The sequence below is a fragment of the Excalfactoria chinensis genome, chromosome 22 (genome assembly GCF_039878825.1).
Source record: "Excalfactoria chinensis isolate bCotChi1 chromosome 22, bCotChi1.hap2, whole genome shotgun sequence".
Lineage (NCBI taxonomy): Eukaryota > Metazoa > Chordata > Aves > Galliformes > Phasianidae > Excalfactoria > Excalfactoria chinensis.
Genome location: NC_092846.1, coordinates 2,225,492 through 2,246,424, shown reverse-complemented (window position 1 = coordinate 2,246,424; position 20,933 = coordinate 2,225,492). Strand labels below are relative to the sequence as shown.

The 20,933-nt window shown below is 46.8% G+C and overlaps 1 protein-coding gene across 1 annotated transcript in view; it reads left to right on the top strand.

Moving 5' to 3' along the window:
• The window catches only part of MAN1C1 (mannosidase alpha class 1C member 1), a 41,550-nt gene that overhangs the window by 2,737 nt on the left and 17,880 nt on the right, over window positions 1–20,933 (top strand). The window contains exon 2 of the mRNA XM_072355645.1: window positions 9,987–10,083. Within this exon, the coding sequence (XP_072211746.1) occupies window positions 9,987–10,083 (97 nt within the window). The remainder of the gene's footprint in view (window positions 1–9,986; window positions 10,084–20,933) is intronic.

Below are 20,933 nucleotides of genomic sequence, written 5' to 3'. Positions count from 1 at the left end.
ACAGGCACAAAGCTGTGATGCAAGGAGAAGTCCTGGGAGTTCATCAGTATTGTAGCAAGGAGGGGTTTGGTCCCTTTTCTCACTCGGCAAGACCCAAGCAAACAGCCCGAGGTTGCATCAGGGAGGTTTGCTTTGGGTATCGGGAGGGATTTCTTTGCAGAATGGATGCTTGGGTGTTGGAACAGGCTGCCCAAAGAGGGGCTGGAGTCCACTCAAGTGATGTGTGGCCATGGTGTTCAGGGATGTGGTTTAACAGACTGGGTAGCATTAGGTGATGGTTGGACTTGATGATCTGAAGGGTCTTTTCCAACCTGGATAATGGTGTGATTCAAGAACATCCTCCTCACCACCCCACATCTTGGTGCTCTACCAAAGAAGAGGATGTGGTTGTAGTGTTGAGGCTATGTGTAAACTGCCAACTAATGTGTTACTGCTAGATTTTGTTCTGCTTAAAATATAATGTTGTCTGGAGTGTAAAATTCACCTCTTCAGCATCTTCTACTTGGCTGCTGGCTGGGAGAGCTGTAGGCAGCAGTAGGAGCAGCAGAGCTGTCTGCAGATTGAGTCTGAATAGGGGGTATGCATCCTCTTTGACTCTGTGCTTTGAGTGCTTTGTTTTAACGGTGGTGCAGAACAGAGAGGAAGTAGATTAGTAAGTTTAAATGAGGTGTTGAAGCCTGTTAGGAGAAAGTATTGCAATTAGCTGAGCTGACGTGTGCGTGCAAGTGTTCTCATTTGCACTGGAGGGTAACTTAGAGTGGTAGGCTCCTTAGATTCAATTTGTCTTGTTGAAGACAAGTCTGGCATCGATAAGCAGTTGTTGTCCTGAGAAGGAAAAGGAAAGCACCTGTATTGCATAGACCTGTATTGAAAGGTCCTTGCTCACCTGGAGGGTTGCCTGGGAGGTGCAGCTGTGTGTTATGGTGGGCAGCTGAGCGTGGTGGGCACTCAGACTTCTTGCAGAAAACTTCAATAGAAGCAAATAACCATCTCCCCACGTTGGAGGTGGGGATGTTTTAAAGAGGTCTCTTTGATCATTCACCTCTTAAACTGATGTCTGAAAACGTATTAGTTCTGTAATCAGTCGTGCACGGCTTCGGAGGGAATAGTACATCGTATGTGTTAATAGCACATGTCAAAAACCAGCTAATAACTGGTATTCAAAAGACAACAACAACAACGGGCTGTTTGTAGTCAGAAAGTGACTGCAGAAACGCCACAGTGGGATTCCATATTTATTCACTCCCAACAATTTTCAGATCAAATTGCTTCAGTGAAAAGTCCGAATGATTTCCCCTCCAACTGCTGCTACTGCAAACTCGGCCTCAGATCTGGGAAAATCACACTGTGTGGTTTCTGCCTTTCGCATCATAACAAGTAATAAAGGTTTTGCTGTTGGAGCTGAGCTGACAGTTTTGCTGATGATGGATGAAGCAGAACAGGCTGCTTCCTGCAGTCGTGCTCTTGTGTGTCTCATAGGTGAGGAAGCAGTGGGGAGAGAGAACAGCGTTACTGTAAAGTATTTTTATACCAACCCTGTTAATACCATCTAGTGCTTAAGAGCAACCACTGCAAGCAGCTGGACCAGAAAGTGTCTGTGGATGAAGTGGAGCGAGCTGGCTTTCTTCCAGTCACGAAGATGGAGGAAAAAATATGAGTGGTAAAGTAGATTCAATGGTTCTTTTACTCTTCGGGTACAAAAGGAAAGTTTCTTTGCCTGATGTCGGAGCATACCCCATGCCTTAACCTGACAGAGTCCTTTGTCCCTTCTGAATAGGGGGATATGCCAAACTCAGTCAGTTTTTCTACTCCTCCTCTGGCGTAGTGCTCTAAGGTTCGACACATGCCTTCATGTCCTCCAGGACTGGTAATACTGAAACCCATTTGTTTTACGCAGCAGTTGCTTTCATCCTGGCTTTTCTTCTCGTCTCCACCTGCCTTTGCCTCTCCTTGCTGTCTGCTGGCCTCTTTTAACGCTGCTCTAAAGATGCATTTGCTTTTGATAATCAGATCCCAGGGGAGGGAAGGCTGTCAGAGCCCATGCATGCAGTTATTCTGCATCACTGCAGATTAGCAGGCACATACTAAGGTAGATCAGTCTTCTAAATGCAAATATCTTGACAGTTTGTCACTAGAGGTAATTGACAAAAATAGAAACGTGCTCAGGACTGGATTTTGGTTGGAGAGCCGTTTTCTGTTGGTTTGCTGCCTTCCCATTGTGTGGTTCTGACACAAGGCAGCGTTCCCTTCTTCGCCACTGAGGAACCTGAAAGAGGTCAATGTGTTGCCGTCAGGTGCTCCTTCAGCTGCTGTGTTTTTGTTTGTTAGTGCATGGAATGATGTAAGAGGAAAGCTGCAAAGAATAATGGACCAGGTTCCTCAGTCCTGAAACGTCATAATTGTGTTTGGTTATCTCATCTATCAGACATTTGTTCTGAGTGTTGTGAGCCCTCCAATAACCAGGAAGCCGTTGCCTGCTGAATTAATGCTTCTCCTGTGGCAGGTGTCTGAGACAGTGTTGGGATGGTGCTGGGGCCAGGTCATAGAATAGAAGAAGTCCTAGTCCTTCTTGTGATGGGAGGCTATGTGAAAGTGATTCCTCTTCCTCCTGCCAGCAGCATTCTAACATCCACTCCACCAACTCCGTTTCTATTAAAGATCCAGTCCTTGCAAGCTCGTTTGTGTGATTTATTGTTGACTGAGCTTCTCTTGAAAGAGTTTATCAGCTCCTGGCTAATAAACTTGCTACCGTGGTTCAAGAATATCTTCAAGTACTTTCATACAAGAGGCTATAGGAAGGCTGCGACTACGTTTCTTGTACATTTTACTCGCTATTACCTTTGATAAATCATTGAACTAATCTCTACTGACTGCTTAATGCTTCAGGATTGCTCTGTTCCTCCCTTCAGAAGTTCAAATCACGAGTAGCTCTTGAAAGGGGAAGAGGACAGCAATGCTTCAATCTGTCCCTCTGAGCAGGGGCTGCAAAGACAGATGGACAGCAGGTGATCAAGCAAGAGATGATGAAACTCAGCTCCTCCTCCCGGTCTCTCCTGTTAAGCCATCCCATAGTAGATAAAGCACCAGGTGTGCCAGCAGCTTCGCACTTCCCTCTTTTCTCCTGTTTCAGTGGTTGAGCTGAGATGAAGAGTTTTCAAACACGTTTCTTCTGCTCCCTGTGTCAGTTCTCCCAGTGCAGAGCATTGTGTGCGGTGATGCAGGGCACCTCTTGCTTGTATTTTCCCTTTGTTTTTGTTTTGTTTCTTTCCTCCTCCAGCTCTCTCATCTGCTTATGACTGTGCTTTTTGGGCTCCTGAGTCATTCATGTGTCAAGCAATTGACAATTTGCTAGTGCTGGGAGGGCAGATCAAATACTTGGTCCTGAAATGGAAAGAACTAAGTGTGTGTTGAGCCACTGAGTGAACCTGTGACTGTGCTGACCTTTCTGGTTTCCTTTTTTCCCCCCAGTGTGGAAGGACTCCTTTCTTATAGCGTGGATCAAAGCTCCATTCAAAGCTGTGATTTACGTTTCCTGGTTAAAGGATGTGAGAGGTTCAGTTATTACAGATCATCAGTGGCTGAGACTGCACCTCAAGCTGTGGTGTAAATCACTTCTGTTTATCCCCTGGCTCCCTGTGCTGACTTCCACCTTTCTCCCACTCAAAAGCATTTTGTGGTGTCCCAGGCTGAGAATCTCCTCTTCCTGGGGAAGGATGTGCTTGACTGTGAGGGTGGACTTCACTTTTTACATATGAAAACACTTTGGAACTGTTGGCTTCAGCTGCGCTGGAGCTTTGGGCTGCTGCTTTCAGAGCCTTCTGGTGCACTGTAATTTTCATAGCCATGCTTCATAGTGACTGTATGGGTATTTTTGCTGTGGGCAAGGAAGGCTTTATTGGCTGACTTCAGTGTGGCTCGGGGGCAGATTTATGCACGGATTCTGGCCCCTGTTTAGTCATTCCAGTGGCAATTATACTCCATACCAACAAAGCACGCCAGTTGTGGTCGCACATCCAAAGCTCAGGAGTACAAAGCTTTGTATCTTCTGTTTCTTTTTGTAATTCATCTGTTTGACATCTGTCCCCCAGGCTGTCTAACAGACAGGCTCAATACCTTCCAGATATGTGGGTTTTTTTTTTCCTGTTTGATTTATTATTTTCCTTCTAGAAAAGAAAAAATAAGGGACCCTGCCACTTTTTTTCCTTGCAATCTGCCCATTTTTGATTAGTGATGGCAGCAGCATCTTTTAGAGTATCCCCTTGGGCTCTGGCTCTCCAGAAATGAGAATCTCTTTCAGATGGTGTCTTTAGGGAACGTGAAAATGGCTTGCCTTGTCGTAATGCATGTCTGGGAAAGCAATCTCGCTCAGTGTTTGTGGTTCCACCCACCTTGCCCGTGAATGTGGGGGTACTTGGTGAGAAGCAGATGGATTCAGGCTTGGTTCAGCTGCTCGTTGTATATAATCCATCTGGAATGTTGGTCACTTCTGAAGAGAATTTGTAGTCTTTGTGTGTGTAACTGGGATTTAGGAAGACAGTGTGTGTGTGTATGAAGGGATGAACCTGAGATGTAGGAAGCCTTAAGGCAGCCTGCGGGTACAGCACAGAGCTGGGGGGGGGGGGGTTCCATGACTTGTACTACAGACACAGAACTCCGGGGGGAAACTTCAAGGTGACATTTGTAGAAGTGCAATTACTGCCTAACTCACTGCTCAGGTATTCCTCAAAGCATGCTGGAATGAAGTAGTAGTAAGTAAAGCCATTAAACTGTCCAACCTGGAGTTAAAAAAGGAACCCAAGTAACAGCATCACACAAAGCACGTTGCTCACTTTTGGGTTCTAGCTGCCTGCTTTTGTCCATCCACCACAGCAGCAGCACTACAAATAATCGTTGCATGTTTGACAGACGTCTCCTCATACGTGACCGTTAGCAAAATAGGTTTGTGAGGTGAAGCATCACATTAGCCTGTAAAGGTAATGCTTTCTGACGTTGCAGTAGTGCTGGGCAAAACATTTGCTTGCTGTGCCTCTTTGTGCATGAAAGTCTGAATGTGTTGATGTGGATATGGCACCTTTCCTCTTGGAAACAGCAGCACATGCAGTAATTCTTCAGACTAGCATCGCAGGGAGGCATCACGCAGCATGGTGTGGCTCATAGTTCTCACAAGTTAAAATACCCTCTCGGTAATGGATGTCCTGCTTTCTGCTGTTCCTTCTGTGCATTCTGCTATCTTCTGCCTCTGAAAGCATTTTGTAGTGCTCCAGATGTGCACAATTAAGAGAGTTGGTTCCTCTGGGTGCAACTTGTACATCACAGAGTGCAATCTCATGCAAGCTCTCTGAACATTGTGACAGCAAGTGCCTGAGTAGCAGCCTAAGCACAGGGGCAGAGGAATCTTTATAACTGCTGTTTTTCATAGAACATCATAGATCAGCCTGGGTTGCAAAGGCCCACAGTGCTCATCCAGTTCCAGCCCCCTCTTGTGTGCAGGGTCACCAACCAGCAGCCCAGGCTGCCCAGAGCCACATCCAGCCTGGCCTTGAATGCCTGCAGGGATGGGGCATCCACAGCCTCCTTGGGCAACCTGTTCCAGTGCGCCACCACCCTCTGGGGGAAAAACTTCCTCCTAAGATCCAACCTGAACCTCCCCTGTCTCAGGTTAAAACCATTCCCCCTTGTCCTTTCACTGTCCACCCTCGTAAAGAGAGTTTGCCTTTGTTACTGTCATCATCTTTGATTGCACTGTTGAACATCAGGTGTTCGGTCTGTCGTGGAGGGGCCAAGAGCACAAGTAACTTCTATTTCTGATAGACTTTCTCATAAGCTTTGATTGTATGAAGTGAAGAAGATGGGGCTGCAGCTTTTCTCCTCTCTGTGCAGTGCCCTGTGCTTTGGTCCAGGCTTGCAAATTTGTTTTCAGACCCATTGGCATCCTTTTACAGCCCAGCATCTCGTTAAGGAGCTGTAACTGCAGAATCAGCTGCTCTTGCTGAGATGCTTCCAGATTTAGATGCAGCTGGATCCAGCTGGGTCTTAATGCCTGAGATAGTCCCATCAAATGGTCGTGGTTTTTTTTTTCCCTCTTGACATGGTTAAATCTAGTTGCGTTAAGAGTTTAATTAGGAGCTAGTTTGATTCTGTTTTTCTGTTCTCTCTCCCATTCAGCTTTCCTAGCAGGGGCTGTGCGTCAGGAAGAGACTCTTGAGTTCTATTTCTGTCCTTGTTGCTGACAGTAACAGCACTGGGCCACTCTGTGCTGTTCTCCCTTTCCTCCAGTGTAGAGCAGCCTGCTGGCCTTGCCTTTGTCCTGTCTAAAGCAAATAACGTAGAGTGTCTGCTTACCATCTAACATGAAACCATAGGCAGATAAATGTCCCTTGGTAGAGAAGGGTTCGAGTTGTGCAGAGGAGCTGGAGCACCTGGCTGCAGTTGTGTGCTCAAGCTGAGGCTCTGGGTATGGAAACGTGAGGTTTTACCTCGTGTTTAAGGGAAAGCTGGGTAGGACGATGGCAAAAGCAGCTGCCTGAGAGGTAGCTCAGCTTTGCTGCAGACTTGCAGATAAATTCCAGCTGCCTTCTAATGTTCTGACTTGGTTTTTGTACGGATATTTTAAACTCTGAAGTACTACTGAGAAAGCAGCAGATAAAAGTGGTCCCTGGAGACTTTCAAGGCTAGGCTGGATGTGCTCTGAGCAATGTAATGGGGCTGTGGATGTCCCTGCTGGTGGCAAGGCAGTTGAACTAGATGGCTGTTAAAGGTCCCTTCTCACTCTAAGGATTCTATGAATCTGTCTGTTGTTATCTGTCAAATTATCTATTTAACCCAGCTGGGGAAACTATTCAACATCGTACAGCAGGAGGGAAGATCTGGGTTTGAACGGGGCTGTGGGGCAGCTGGCAGGGAGATGGGGAGGAGATAGGAAAGAGCAGGAGCTGTTTTCAGAGCTGATGTGGCAGCTGGAATTCCTGCAGCTGCAGAGAAGGGGGGGAAAAAAGCTGAAAGAGGGGTTAGGTGTTGGGAAGAGATTCCTCTCTGTGAGGATGGTGTGATGTTGGAGCAGGCAGCACAGGGGACTCGCTGGTGCCCCATCTCTGGAAGTGTTCGAGGCCAGGTTGGATGGGCAACCTAATGGAAGGTGTCTGCCTTAGAGCTGGGGGTTGGCACAAGGTGATCTTTGGAGGTCTCTTCCACCCCCAGCCGTTCTCTGATGATTCTGGAAGCATCTGCTATAAATCAGCTAAAAGCTGGGACTGCTGCCTGTTAGATGGCAGGCAGCGTGGTAAGAACAGAACCTAACATTGCAGATCAGCCTCTGTGATTTTCGTGGTTCTGGTGCCATTTTTCACGTCTAAAATGGTATTGTGTTGATGCTGATGTGTGGTGATCTATCATGATTAGAATGGCATAAAATATGCCTTGTTTATGTGGATGTACCGTGCAGTTTTCCATCTTGCACATCTCGGTTCCAGCCCCTTCTGTTTCAGCTCGGTGCCTGGAGACTTGGCAGGAAGAAAATCCTACATCTCAGTCCCCCATGCAGCTTAGAAACGTGAAGTCCCCACTTCTAGAAACGTGATGGATCTCTTTGGTGGTTGGGAAGATCCTGAGTTTGGAATGGAAAGACAACTGCAGAAAGCAGAAGGAACAGAAGGGCACTTTGCTAGCAAAGGGAAAGCTGGATCCTGGAAAATGAAAGCCCTGTGTTGTGAATCTTGCCTTTCCAATGCATGGGGTTAAAAAGCTGTGAGCAAAGGAAAACTGACAGCCCTTTAGTATGAATAGGCAGCAGATCCAGCCTCATCCATCTCTGTGTGCCTGATCAGCAGTGCGGGACAGAAGAGGGCAGGAAGGTTGAAGGCACTACAGCCAGCACAGCCCACGGAACCATTTCATGGTGGGACTTGTTGTACCATCCTGAAAAACGCAGCTTGTGCTTCTTGCGTGCCTTGAGGAAGAGCCTTCTGACCTTCTCAAATGGAGGGGTTAGAACTGGCGAGGGAAGGAAATAGCTTGAAATTTCCTACTTGGCTTAAAATGCTGCTGACTCAGAGTTACAGTGTGAGGAGTTCTGTGCAGCAAAGCAGTCGTTTCCACATCCTGTCCGTGTGCGGGAAGGGTGAGTCCTTCCTATGCTCTGATTTAGAAGAGAAATGACCCAAAGATGATTACCCACCTATTTCCTTTCTTGTGTGCAAACCCGGTCAGTCGTTTCTATGGAGGGGAAAAAAAACCAAACCAACTTTCCTGCAGAAAGCTGCAAGGTGAAGCTGTGAGTGCAGGGTTCCTTACAGGTCAGTTCTGTTGTGATGGTAAAGAAAGAAAACTCCCCATTTAGAACAGTGCTTACACTGGAGAAAAACAAAACAACCAGATCTAGAGGAAATGAATATCCCAAGGCAGATGGTTGGTGTATATTCAAGTGCATTTTATGGAGGGTTTCTTCCTTCCCCCGTCATTACTTCTTTTCCTCAGGACAGTGAATGTGAGCAACTGATTAACCCTCAATGAGTGCTCAGAGCCTGGGCTGACTTGGTTTGTCCCCCATTCCTTCTCCTGGCAGTGTGAAGGTCTGAATGTTATCCATCAGTGCATGCTTTCCTGAGTTCGTGTGACAAGCTGGGTGGAATTCTGCTGTGGAACCTGGAGATGGGCGTTCTGTGCATGTGCTGATGAGGTTGGGCTGTGCCTGAGGCTGTGCTGGGTTTGTAGAACACGCAGCCAGAGAGGAAGACAAAAGCAAGAGCTGAAATGACAACAGGAACCTCAGAGCGAAGTAACCTGTGTCCTCTGGTCCTGAAATAAAGCAGTGAATGCTCTTATAGCTGCTAGGCAGCATCACTCCAAGGTTTGTTTCAAACTGTTGTGTTCTCTCGCGTTTCCTGTTTGCCTGAAGGATTTTGGAAGACTCTTTAGCTTTGTTGAATGATGCTGGAGAAGGATGTAGTTGGTTTTCTGAAGCTGCCTTCTTCCCTTTGCTATCTGATTCAAAGGACATGTGGGTCGCTGAGATGCTGGGGCTGAACTTGCTCAGAGCTGGGCTGTGCCTTACAAAAGGGAGCTTTATTTGAAGCGCTCCTTAGAAGCTGACAAATCCTGGTCTCTCTTAGCTGAAGAGAGGTCTAATTTTTTCCAACGAGATGAAGCCAAAGGGGCAGGAGGAGAGGAAAAGCTGTGCTGGTGCGTGTGTTGGAACACACACAAACCTTGCAGTCCTCCAGGGAAGGTTCATGTGCTGAGCGTGGGCAGGATGGCTCATGTAGCCCAGAAGGAATTGCTTGAGTTGGAAGGGGTCCTCAGAAAACACCCAGCCCATCTGCAGGCCTCTGGTAAGAAAGCACTGCTGAATTTTGATGGGGAGATGCCCAAATGCCCTGGATCTCCCCATTCTTCCTAGTGAAGGTGCTCTGTTAATAGAAGGAAAGCTGCTCTGCAGTCCTTAAAGACCATTTTCTGCTTGCTCAGTGTTGAACACATTGCGTCCCTCTTTGCCAAAGCTGTACATGTCCCTGCTGTCAGGTGGGTGGGTTTACACTTCAATTGACTCCTGTTGTCAATATCACAAAGAAATGTGTAAACTCAGAAATGAACATCTTTGTATTTAGATGTACATCAGGTTCAGCCTTACATTTTTAGCCTATTTTAATGACCATTCCAGAACCCCAGTGCTCCTCCAGTAGGTGCTGGTCATTCAGAACCCAAGGCACGTTTATAGAACTGCTTGGTTCGCATGGCGTGGGGTAAAAGCAGACTCTTGGTATGTTTAACACTGCAGTGCTTCAGAAATGCACTCGGAGAGCTGAGTTTGAGACCGCACAGCACTGAAAGCAGCCCCATTCATTCGGTGTTCCATGCGGATTAAGGATGTTATAATTAACAAGCCATCAGCTGCCAGTTCTACCAGCATCTGGGAAAATACCATCCCTTCCCAGAACTGAAGTTCCGAAAACTTTGAGCTCAGTGCTATAATTCACTTCTTCTTTTTGCAGATGATGAAATTTGCTTGGGATAACTACAAGCAATACGCGCTTGGAAAGAATGAGCTGCGACCGCTGACTAAGAACGGCCACATCGGTAACATGTTTGGTGAGTTCTGCATCCATTTCAGTGTGAATTTGTCTCATTTTTAAGGCCACGTGTCCACGTCACTCCTTTCTCACCAGTGCAGTGAGGGCTCTGCAGCACATTTGATCTTTCTTCTTCCATTTTTATGGATGCTCCTAGGAGTTCTCTACCCGTGTCTTGCTGGCGATCTCCTTCTTATAAGCAGAGTGTTCAACCTGCATCATCTCTGTGTGCAGATCTGGCATCAAACACATCCAGGAGTAACATTAAAACCGAGCTGTATGTTTGTTAAAGCATAAAGTCGGTCCAAAGCTGTCAATGCTGCTCTTTTGCTTAAGTTGATCCATCTCAGGACCTGACCAAACTGAGCATTTCTTCTGTCATTGCTCCACTGCTGAGCAAGATGTGAATTCCATGAAATATTGAACGAGTGAATGAATATTTCAGGCTCTTTATGCCACGTGGTTACTTGCATAATTCTGCTCTTTAGCAAATTACTTTTTCCCTTTGTGAGCCACTTGCATAATTGCGGTGCTGTTCTCATGCTCGTTCTGACGTGATGCTCTCCAGGTGTCCCAGCCCATCTCTAATGTGGGTTGTATGACATGTGGCCTCCTGTAGGAGCCCCGTTAGCTTAGGGGAGCTCGAGATGTGTGCGAGTGGATGTTTGAAGGTGGAAATAGTGTCCCCCATGGTGCCCATAACCTTGAAGAGCAGCACTGCTGCTTGGCTGAGGAGTTCCCCTGGTGGAGATGGCAGAGGACGAAGGGCTGCATTGCAGTTCAACCACAGCTGTGGGAGGAGAAACCTGTGGGTTCCGCTTGTGGCACCACTGTCAAATCCTTCTGTTGCCACAGATGAGGCGTTTGTCTCTTTTGTTCCTGCAGAGATACCAGAAGAGTTAATTACATCTGGTTGCGGTGTCTGTAAGCTGCATGGAAGCTTTGTGTTAACAGTTGCTGGGGGGCCTGAAGTACGTAATTTGGGAAGTGAGCCTTGTATGCCCAGATCCTGCACTTACATAGTCTCACTTCTGTCAGGAGCAGTGATTTGGGTTTGTTCTTCCTTTCCCTTCCTCTTTTTCCACCCCAAGAACACCCAGAGTTGAGAATTTGCATTAACTTCAGCTCTTCGTTAAGCACTTTACAACTTCTTTCTGGTAAGCGTGTCAAAATTCCTGAAGGAGCTTGAAGACAGAACAGAGAAAAATAGTGAAAGCTTTTACGTGTTTATTACAGCTTGAAATGCTCGTTTGAAAAGCTGGAACAGGAGAAAAACAAAAGCACTATTAATGTCACATCGTGTCCTGTGGGCTTCTTCAAACACCTTTGCTATTAACATCCTTACTGTGGGGCTGACGTAGACCAGATCTGCTTTGCTGTGTTCAGCAGCTCTTGAAAACGTTTGATTTGAACCAAGTAGATTGAAGTCCCTTCAGAGTTGAAGATTGAGGTTTAAGTCTTAGAAAATAAAAGCAAACCTGGGGGAAGAGTCCTGGCCTAAGAAGCAAAGCACGGATGCACGTTCCAGTATTTCTGTTTGCATCTGCAATCTCTCTTCAGCTCTTTGGATATGAGGACAGCTGCAAAGTTTGGATGGCCAGGCTTTGGTCTTGGCCTGTCTTTGGTGAGAAATGGAACAAATTTCACATTACCTCAGTAAAACTGTTAATCATCCCGTGCTCCTTCATGAGTTTAATGAACTTCCCATTGACCCCGAGTGCAGTTTTGAGTTTAATGAGGCCTAAAAGTAGGGCAGTGTCTTGGGATCCGTCAGAGCAGTAAAAGGGAGGATAAGGAAACAAACAAACAAAATGAGGAAAAACGGCCAATAGAGCAGCAAATAAAACCAGAAGGGAGAAAATCCTCTGGGGTTGCTGTGCTTAGAGAACATTCTTTGGGCCTTCTCTTCAAGATGCTGAGGAGCGCAGAGGAGCTGTGGAGGCTGTGACCCTCTCACTGTGTGGATGGGTTGGGACGAATCCTTGTTTGTTTTCTCCTTTATTTTACTCACTGGGGAACATATTTAAGGATACAATGAGCTTGTCTTTAGGCTCGTTTTTAATGCTGCCCGTATATGTGTTGTTTGTGCCTCGTTCCAGGCATTAATTATGCAGAAATAATTGTCTCATCTGCAGAGTTATTGAGCGTGTGATTAAAAGGCGGCCAACTGGGAGTGAGCATGGCTGGCCTGCCCTGCTGCTTCTCCAGGTTACAGAGGTGTTGGTGGCAACCCTACAGCAAATGCAATGTGGGGGCTGGCCCTTCCAGCTGGCATCCAGCATCCAGCCCAGGTATTTCCATGGCACCCCTCTGTGCCAGCTGGGTGATGATGTGGGATGTGCAGCACTGAATACAAACACTGCAGCTCCTCTGCTTTGGAAAGAAAGGGCACATGCTGCAGAAGCACTGAGGGCATTTAGTCTTCTTGCTCCCATTCATACTGTGTGTAATTCCTGCTGCAGACACGAACCCACCTGCAGACATTTGCCACCAGGAGCAGAAGGAGTTAACAATTAAAAGCCATGTTTTCAGTGCCATCATTTTATGTTTGAACTTCCAGGGGCTTCTGGCTTTCTTATCTTATCCTCCTGTGTTTGGTTTTCCCTCATTTATTCAGAGGGGACGGATAGCTCTAAATTGTGTGACAGAAAACCCATTTATTTTCTTTGTTTTTAATTCACTCTTGAAAATTCTGAAGAGATTAGGCAGGTTCAGACCTGGCTTTGCTGTGTTGGATTTCCCACCTAGAACTAAACTGCTTTATCACACACTTTCTCGTGCTGTTGCTGAAGTTTCTTGCCACCTTTGTTGCCCGTCTCACTGGTTGCTCATCCAGATTGCTGCTAAACTTTGACAGCTTTCTGTTTGCCTCCAGGAGATTGCATTTAAAATGGTTTTCTGCTACAGAAATTCCTTTTCTATAATTCTGCCAAGTTTTCATTTCTGGTTTTATTACTTTTTCATCTCTGCTGCCTTTTGGGATGAGGGAGGTCTCTTACCTCTCTTGATCAGCAGATGTTACATCATCCCACAGGGCATCAGCTTTCAGCGTTCTCAGGGTTGGGTCTGTGTGTTGGGGTGGGCATTTGTTCCATTTGAGGACCTTTATAATTATTAAAAGCACTCTTTCAGCCCTTATGATTTTCATCTCTCCGGGGAGAATTTCCTTTATGTAAGTTCAGGAAAACAGCTTAGCCTTTGCTGGAGGCATCAGTGTGCAAAAACTGGGAGGGTTTTTGGGGCTTAGTAAAATCTATCATCATTTTTGTGATGTTTTATTATACCCCCAAAAAAACCCCAACCTGCAACACCCTGCCACTGTATTTGCAGCTCCCAATAGAAATAATGAGGAAAAAAGGTCAGTGCTGGAAAATAATGGTGTTTCATGAGAGAGTTCTAAAGGCAGAGATTGTTTCCATACTAACTTAAACATGCTCAGAATATCTTTGCTTTGCTCTGATGGAGCCAGGCAGTTAAGAACACCTAAGTTAGTTTAATTCTAACCATAGTGCTTCAATTTGACTATCTGATGACGTAGCAATACCATTTCTTTATGGAGCTGGAGGGCAGGAAGGCACCAGTTAGTGAGCACTGCAGTGTGGTGTGGTCCATGAGCACAGCATTCCAGGTGATGCTGTTCATATCATCAGCCTTCATCTGTCTGTGTCATATCTTGATTTCCAAGCTCAAATCTGTGCTGTGTTCTGCAAGCAGGAGCCAATAATTCAAGATCAAGGAAACTAAGGATCAAGCTTTTCCCTGCAGGTGAGAGCAGAGAACTTGCATCGCCCTCATTGAGGCCCTCTTCAGGCACCTGGAAGTGGAAGCTGCCCCATGTAGGTGTTAAAATTAGCACTTTCTGACTAGGCTATAACGTTCCTTCTCTCTTGGCAGGCTGCATCCTGGTTGCTGTGGGAACCAGCCCTTTTAATTTCCTGACTTCTGTGTACATCCAAAATTGTGCTGTGATGTGCTCTGTCACTAAGATCGCTTCGGGGGTTTGCATGGATCAGAAAGCATTCTGTGTAGTGCTTCCTTTCTATAGCACTGCTTTGGTGCATCTCCAGGAGGGCACCTTCAGGAGGCTTCCTGCTCACCTGCAATCTCCATTCACCTTAACGAGTGATCACAGGATGAAAAGGAACATTTAGTCTTTCCCTTCTTAAGCCATTCCTAAGATAGCAGATGTTGGGAACTCAGTAGAGCCATTCTGCCTCCATGCTTCAGTTTTAAGACCCTTCTCTCCTGCTCTTTGCTTCCCTCTAAACTTCCCACATGAGCTCTGTGTTTCTTGACGTGGGTTCTGTTCAAGCTGAGGCTCCACCAGGGCGGAGTGTGAGAGCCCTTCCACGTCTCACTTGCAGCACACACCAGTTATCCATCCTGAGCTGAGGTTTGTTCCTTTTGCGACATTACAACGTCAACTTGAGCTGAATTTATTTGCTGCAGTTTTGGCATCGTTCTTTGCAGAGTGCTGTCTGACCATCTATTCCTTAGGCTTTGTTGTTCTTCCCTCTGGGCGAAGTACTCTGTGTTCCAATTGGATTGCATCCTGGTTATTTCAGAAGATTTTTTCCCAGTTTTCAAGGTTATCTTGAAACAGAATCCTGTTCTGTAAGACACTGGAGAGCGTTTGGAGCCTTTCAGCTGCAGTCTTGTTGGTGTGACTTTCTCCTCATGGGAGAAGAAAGGAATATGGACAGATGGTTCCGAGTTGAAATGGCTTAATTGTGTTCCTGCTCATCGGCTTAGATGTGGTAATGGCCGCGTGCATTCTCCTGACCCACTGCATTCACAAACAGTGTGGATTTAGATTCTTTCCCTGCTCACCTAACTCAGCCTATGACCAGTAATGACAGCTTCACAGTATCTGGTCTGAAAGCAGGTGTCCAGGTGCAGATCTTTCAATTCAGTTTCATAATGAACAACATAAGTAATCCTGTTAAATTCATGTTTGAAGCAAAAGGCAGTTTCTTACATCTCTGAAGTGTGCTCTCACAACTGGACTTTGTTCAGGACCAGAGCATTTCTGTGAACACACCATGGGAAGCGACGTTGGCTCACCTCGACTGCAGGTAAAAACCCAGACTGTGAGACTTTAGAGCCTTACCTAGAAAGGCAGCGTCTGCTTTGCAGAGTCTCTCCAGGATGAGTCTTATCTGCTGAGATGATGCTTCCTTGACTTGTCTCTGATCATCTCCCTCTTGTGTTGTCACAACGCATCTGCCATAGGCACCTTCTGGGCTGTGTGATTGCAAGGTAGAAGGGCACCTTCTCTTTTATTATAATGAAGCGTGTCACCTTTGAATTCTAACATCAATTAGCAGTCTCTGCTCATTAACTGATGACTATGTCTCTCAAAGTTCATGGATAATAGTGGCAGGTAGAATGTGTGTGTTTATTTTAATGGGCCTGTTGGGGCCCCTCATGTTAAATGATGCACGTCCTCAAGGAGGTGTATGACGAAGCAATAAATAATGCATAATCAGGTTACCTTTAAACAGCCTAAAATGGATTTCAAACATCCAGAAGAGACCAGCAGTGTTCTGCCCACCTGTATTGCTGCTGCCATCTTCCCTTTAACCTCCTTCAACCGTTTTACCCAGAATTACTCCTTGCTTGTCAAATTACCTATTTTTCCCCAAAACAATCCCTGCTGGCTCACCAGCAGCCAAAACAAAGGAGAAAATCTCTTTTCCCAAAGGGGCGTTTGAACAAGTATTGCTTTCCATTTTCCACTGAGCTCCGTAGCCAACTTAGTCTGCCTGCAATAGGATCTGTGCCATGGGAAACTGAATACACACAGCAAGTGGATTTGCAGTATCTCTTCTGTATTGAGATTTATATTCCTGAGGCTCAGGCAAAGCACTTCTTCCTCCATGGCACTCGCAAGTGTTTGATTTGAGCACTGGGGAGTTTGGGGTCACCCAATGGTGGGATATCACCTGTTGATGGAGGATCACTGCATGTCAGAAAGCGGCTGGAGAAACTGGAGGGATAAATATTAAACTGGGTGCTGCCAGGTATTCCATGCTGAATAATCAGTTGGCAGTAGATACTTACTGTGTCATTCCTTCCACTGGAGGAGGGAGCTACCTGAAGGGCTGTTACTGTGGTGAGCAATTCATTCTCAACACCTTTATTTTGTTCTCCTCCTTTCCATGAAGTACAGGTGCAGCGCTTTATTTGGGAAGCAAAGAAGGATGAGGTTGTCTGAAAGCTTGAAGGACCTTTCGTTTTTAAGCTTGCTTGAGAACGTGCTGATAAGGAAACAGGTCATTTCTAAGTCTCGAACTAATTCCATGTCCCCTTTCTCTCTCTTTGCTGCTTCCTTGTTGCTCAAATATAGTTATAAAGAAAATCAAATTACTCTGTGTTACAGCTACTGGGTTTGCAGGTTGAAAAATAAGAGTGGGTGATAAGGGAGGTCTGGAGTGAGTAGGGAGCTCTGACCTAAATGCAGATCGATATCTCAGAAGGACCAGGCTCCCAACCATTCATTTTGTCTGACCCAGAGCACCCCACGGAGAGGTAAATCTTCATGCAGAGCATGTTTTCAATGAGCTGTGATGTTCACCATGTTGCTGAGATCACCCTGAGGTGAAGAAGCCTGTATGTAGAAGCCTGCATGAAGGTACCCCCAAGAATCCTGCTGTTGTCCACCACCCAGAAGCTGCCTGGTAGGGGAGTCACCATCCCTGGAGGTGCTCAAGGTGTTGTACTGAGTGAGGGATGTTGTTTACTGGGGGATGGTTGGTGGATGGTTGGACTGGGTGATCTTAGAGGTCTTTTCCATCCTTCCTGATGCTGTGTGGCTGCAGCTCCCAGCCTGCATAAACCTCGGGATAGATGTCAGGAGTTGAGTCTGGTCTTCAAGCGGTATCAATGTTCAAAAGGAACCGAAGGGAACAAGGAAAGCAGTGCTCAGCGATGGTTGCTTGTCAGACTCCTGTTTTAACAAGGCACTGATTTTAATCAAAGCCAGCTCCATCTTTTGAAGCCTTCACCACCAGCATGATGAGAAGAAGGGATCTCGGTGTTTCTCGTTCTTGTTTTGCCCTGTGTTGCCGACCCTCCGGGAGGTGAAGATAAATAGCCATTAATGATTGGAGTCTCCTGTGCCTGAATAGTTAACAGGTCTGTCATACTTGGTAGGAACGGCATCCAAATTTTTATTCCTAACAAGATTTCAGCACTAATTTTTGTTCTGATGAATGTGATGTGACATGGGAACAGTGGGAGCCGGGCCCTTTCGTTTTCAATCTGGGTCTGCTTTGCACTGATCTGAATTCTATCCCCTCGTACTCCTGCTTTTCTCTTGCAAACTTGGTGATTATAATTAGCAAAAAAGCTTTTTGACGCTCTCTCCTGTAGCACTTGCACAGCTCTGCTGTGTGCAGGCTGAAGTACGGTAGCTTCCTTATGACTTGCACTGTTCGTTTTAAGCATTGGCACAATGCATTCCTGTACAGATATATATACATTTTAAATGGTTTTGTTGGAAATGCAGGACCTGGTTTTCTCTTCACTGAGGAATTCCATAACGAATGATGCACCGCATGGCAGGGCCCCATGGGTTCTGTCTCCAGCACTTTAGAGACAATATTCTTTAGCTCCTTTGGCTTGCTGTAGTGGCTAGGTGCACTGGCACTGCCTCCTGGGTGGTTGTGATGCTGAGGTTAGCTGGGGCTTCCATCTGTCTCTGTGTCAGTTTGTAACAGTAGTGTGACTGTAGGATGGTTTGGGTTGGAAGGGACCTTAACCTGCTTCTACTCCACCTCTGGCAGGGACACCTTCCTCTAAGTTAGGCTGCCCAGGATCCCATCCAACCCGGTTCTACTTTAAAACCATTATCTTCTGATCCATCCTTACATTCCCTAAAAAAGAAGCCCCTACCCAGCTTTCCTGTACGCCCCATTGGACCACACCATCACTAGTTTTGGTTAATGACTGCTATTTGACCCTCTGAATGTGCAACTGCAAAGTGGTGTCTGTTAGGTAGGAGAGCTGTTTGGAGCTGGGAATGCCTTGGGGAGGTGAGCATGCAGTAGTGTGTTATGCAATTCTGGACAGAGATCCTGAAACGTTAGCTGCTGCACCAGCTGTCCCTTCTCCTCGGGCCTGCTGTTCTCCATCCTGCTTCATACAGAGCCTTTGAGGAAGGATGAAGGTGAATGAATCATGCTTTGTTGCTGGTGAGTCACTCTGTTGCCTAAGTATCTTCCCTTGTCAGTGAGTCACTGACACCTTGTTAGAGCAGCCCTAGGACGAAGGCCCTGCTCCCACTTACAGGTGTTGCAATGGGGCTTTTTTGGGATGGCAGCTGACAGGACTGCATGAGGCTCAGGGTCTGTCACCAGCAAGCAGGGAGGCTGCCTCGCTTACAGGCAGCGCTTCAGCAGGTGGAACTGATGGAGCAGCAGCACAGCCAGGGAAGGTGAACCACTTTCTGAACACAGTCAGAACTGCAATTTATTTCCTGGTGCCAAGGGAACGCATTGCAAATATCCTGGATGCTTTTGCAAGCGCCCTGCAGACTGTCGTTCTTCTTTCTTCACAGTCCACTTCTGTCCCTCTCCCCTGATTTTTGTCCTTTGCTCTCTGCTCCTCGGTCACAAAATTGCTGTTAAATCTGGGCAGTGCTGTGAGCTTCACCTTGCACTGTAGGGTGCAGAAGTGGAGACAGAGGTTGTTCTGAGCTGAAGGTTTTCACCTTGGCTGCAAGAAGCCGTATGAAAACTTGTGTCTGTCTCTGATATGACTGCGTTCTGTTCTGCATAGCTTGCAGTGGGGCTGAAAGAGAGAAAAACCAGGGGTACAGGTGCAGCAGCAGAGTTACCACCGTTGGTGTAAGTCCCAGCTTGGTGCTTTGCAGTGCTCTTCAGGCTGTAATTGGTCTTTGCATGCTTGGCAGGTGGTGGGCTGGTGCTCTCCACCTCTGACTGCCTCTCATGACCTCCCTTTAAATTGCACATTGAGAAGAAGGATGTTGTTCCCTTTTCTCTTCCCCACAAGGGTCTGCTGGAAGCCTGAAGAAGGAGCAGGGCTGTGGGATGTGCAAGTGGGTGAAACCTGTGCACGTCAGGGGACCCCGTTTATTGATATTCAGTGTGTGTATTTCAAAGCATTGCCCTTCTGGTCTGGTGAATGTGTGTTGAACCTCACAGTGAAACTTTGGGAGTGTGCTTTGTCCTGCAAACTCTTGCTGCAGGTGGCTTTAATGGGCACGTGAGCTAGCAGGCACCAGAAAGGAGTCAGGGATAAAGGGGGAGCAGGGGATCCTGAGACCTTCTATTCAGCTGATGCACCTCGAACTGGAAGGAGCTGCTATGGGCTTTATGGGTGGTTTCTAAAGGCCCCTCTCAGATAGTATCAGTTGAACAGTCTGGCTCCTTTGGGCTGACATCACAGCGTGTTCCCACAGAGGCTCCATGGGGGACAGCATGCATACAATGCCTCCTTCTCTCTGCATCATGCTCCGTTCTGCACCTTTCACGGGCGTTATGTTAATTAATGTCACATTTGTTTGTGGTTTCTGTGGCAGTGCTCACAAGTGAGGGGATGGATGGTGATCACCCTGGGTGGGTGGGAGTGGGAACAGAGCAGCCTTGTTGCCTGCATGGCTGTCTCCATTCTTCTCGTGCATAAAAGAGCGAATGCTCACAGCTTGGGACGCGGTGGTACAGGACCTCCTTTAGTCTGAGGGGCCACAGAGATGAACGTTTGTGTTGCTTCCATGAGCTGCTGCATTCTCCCACAGATGGAGCTCCAGGCAGAGCCCCTGTTTGCTGTCATACTGCAAAGTCCTTCAGTTACAAACACCAGGACCCCAAACAAGCATCACCGTGTTCTGCCTGAGCTCCCAGCTTTCCCCTGATCCCACCTAAAGGTTCTTCCTTCCCATTCGTGATGGCCTTCCACTCTCATGGGGCAATGTAGGAGCTCATGAGCTTTGTCTGCTGGGCACATGCCTTCCTGTTGGTCACCAGCTTCACCATGACCTGCTTCTTCCAAGCAGGGAGTAGCTCCGCTCTGAGCCAGCTGTGCAGCAGCATCAGCAAGGTGGGGGGATTTTATTGGTGCATAGAGATTCATGGAGGCAGAAACTCAGACTCAAAGTCTTGTTAAATGTCATTGCTACATTTTTGGGGCACCTTTGGAAGGTTTGCACGTGAGGGTTTGTGCTTCAGAACCTTCTCAGCTGGAACGCATGAGGATGGAAGCGACTGCTGGGCAGGGGAGCATCAGCAAAAGTCAGAAGTGATGGTGGGTTTTGATTCCTTCTCCTTCCAAACCTGCTTCCCTTTTGGTCCTATCCATCCCACTGCATTGTATAGATCTGGAAAGGGGATTCTTTTCTAACCTCTCTCAACTTAATCAGCATGGCAAGCAAGTATCCCTGCTGGTGTCAATGGCTGTGTGTGCAAACATGCCAGGATGTGTTCAGCGCAGCCTTTGGGCAGCTGAGTGCAGTCCCAGCCATTGGATGCTGTGTCATGAGCTCCGTCATGATCTGATGAAACAAAGTCCAAGCAGAGACCTGGAAGGGATATCACCAAATCAAACCAACCCCATTCGTGTTATTGGAATTGTCACAGTAACAGGCTGTTCCTCCAGCAGCGCTTGCTGCCCTTCCTTCTCTTTTTGAAACGTTTTGCTTGTGTCCACGTTTTCTTCTTTATATGTAAATATAAAAAGATGTGGTCGTTAATAATGAAGAATCATTAGAGTCATTAAAGAGAGCTGTGACTGCAGCAATGTTATCACCTCTGCTTTTGGAAAGCACACCACACAAACCTCAGCTCGGTTGACTTTTTTGGTCGCCATCAGTTGATTGAGAAGCTGTTTGATTCCATCTATTGCACGCTG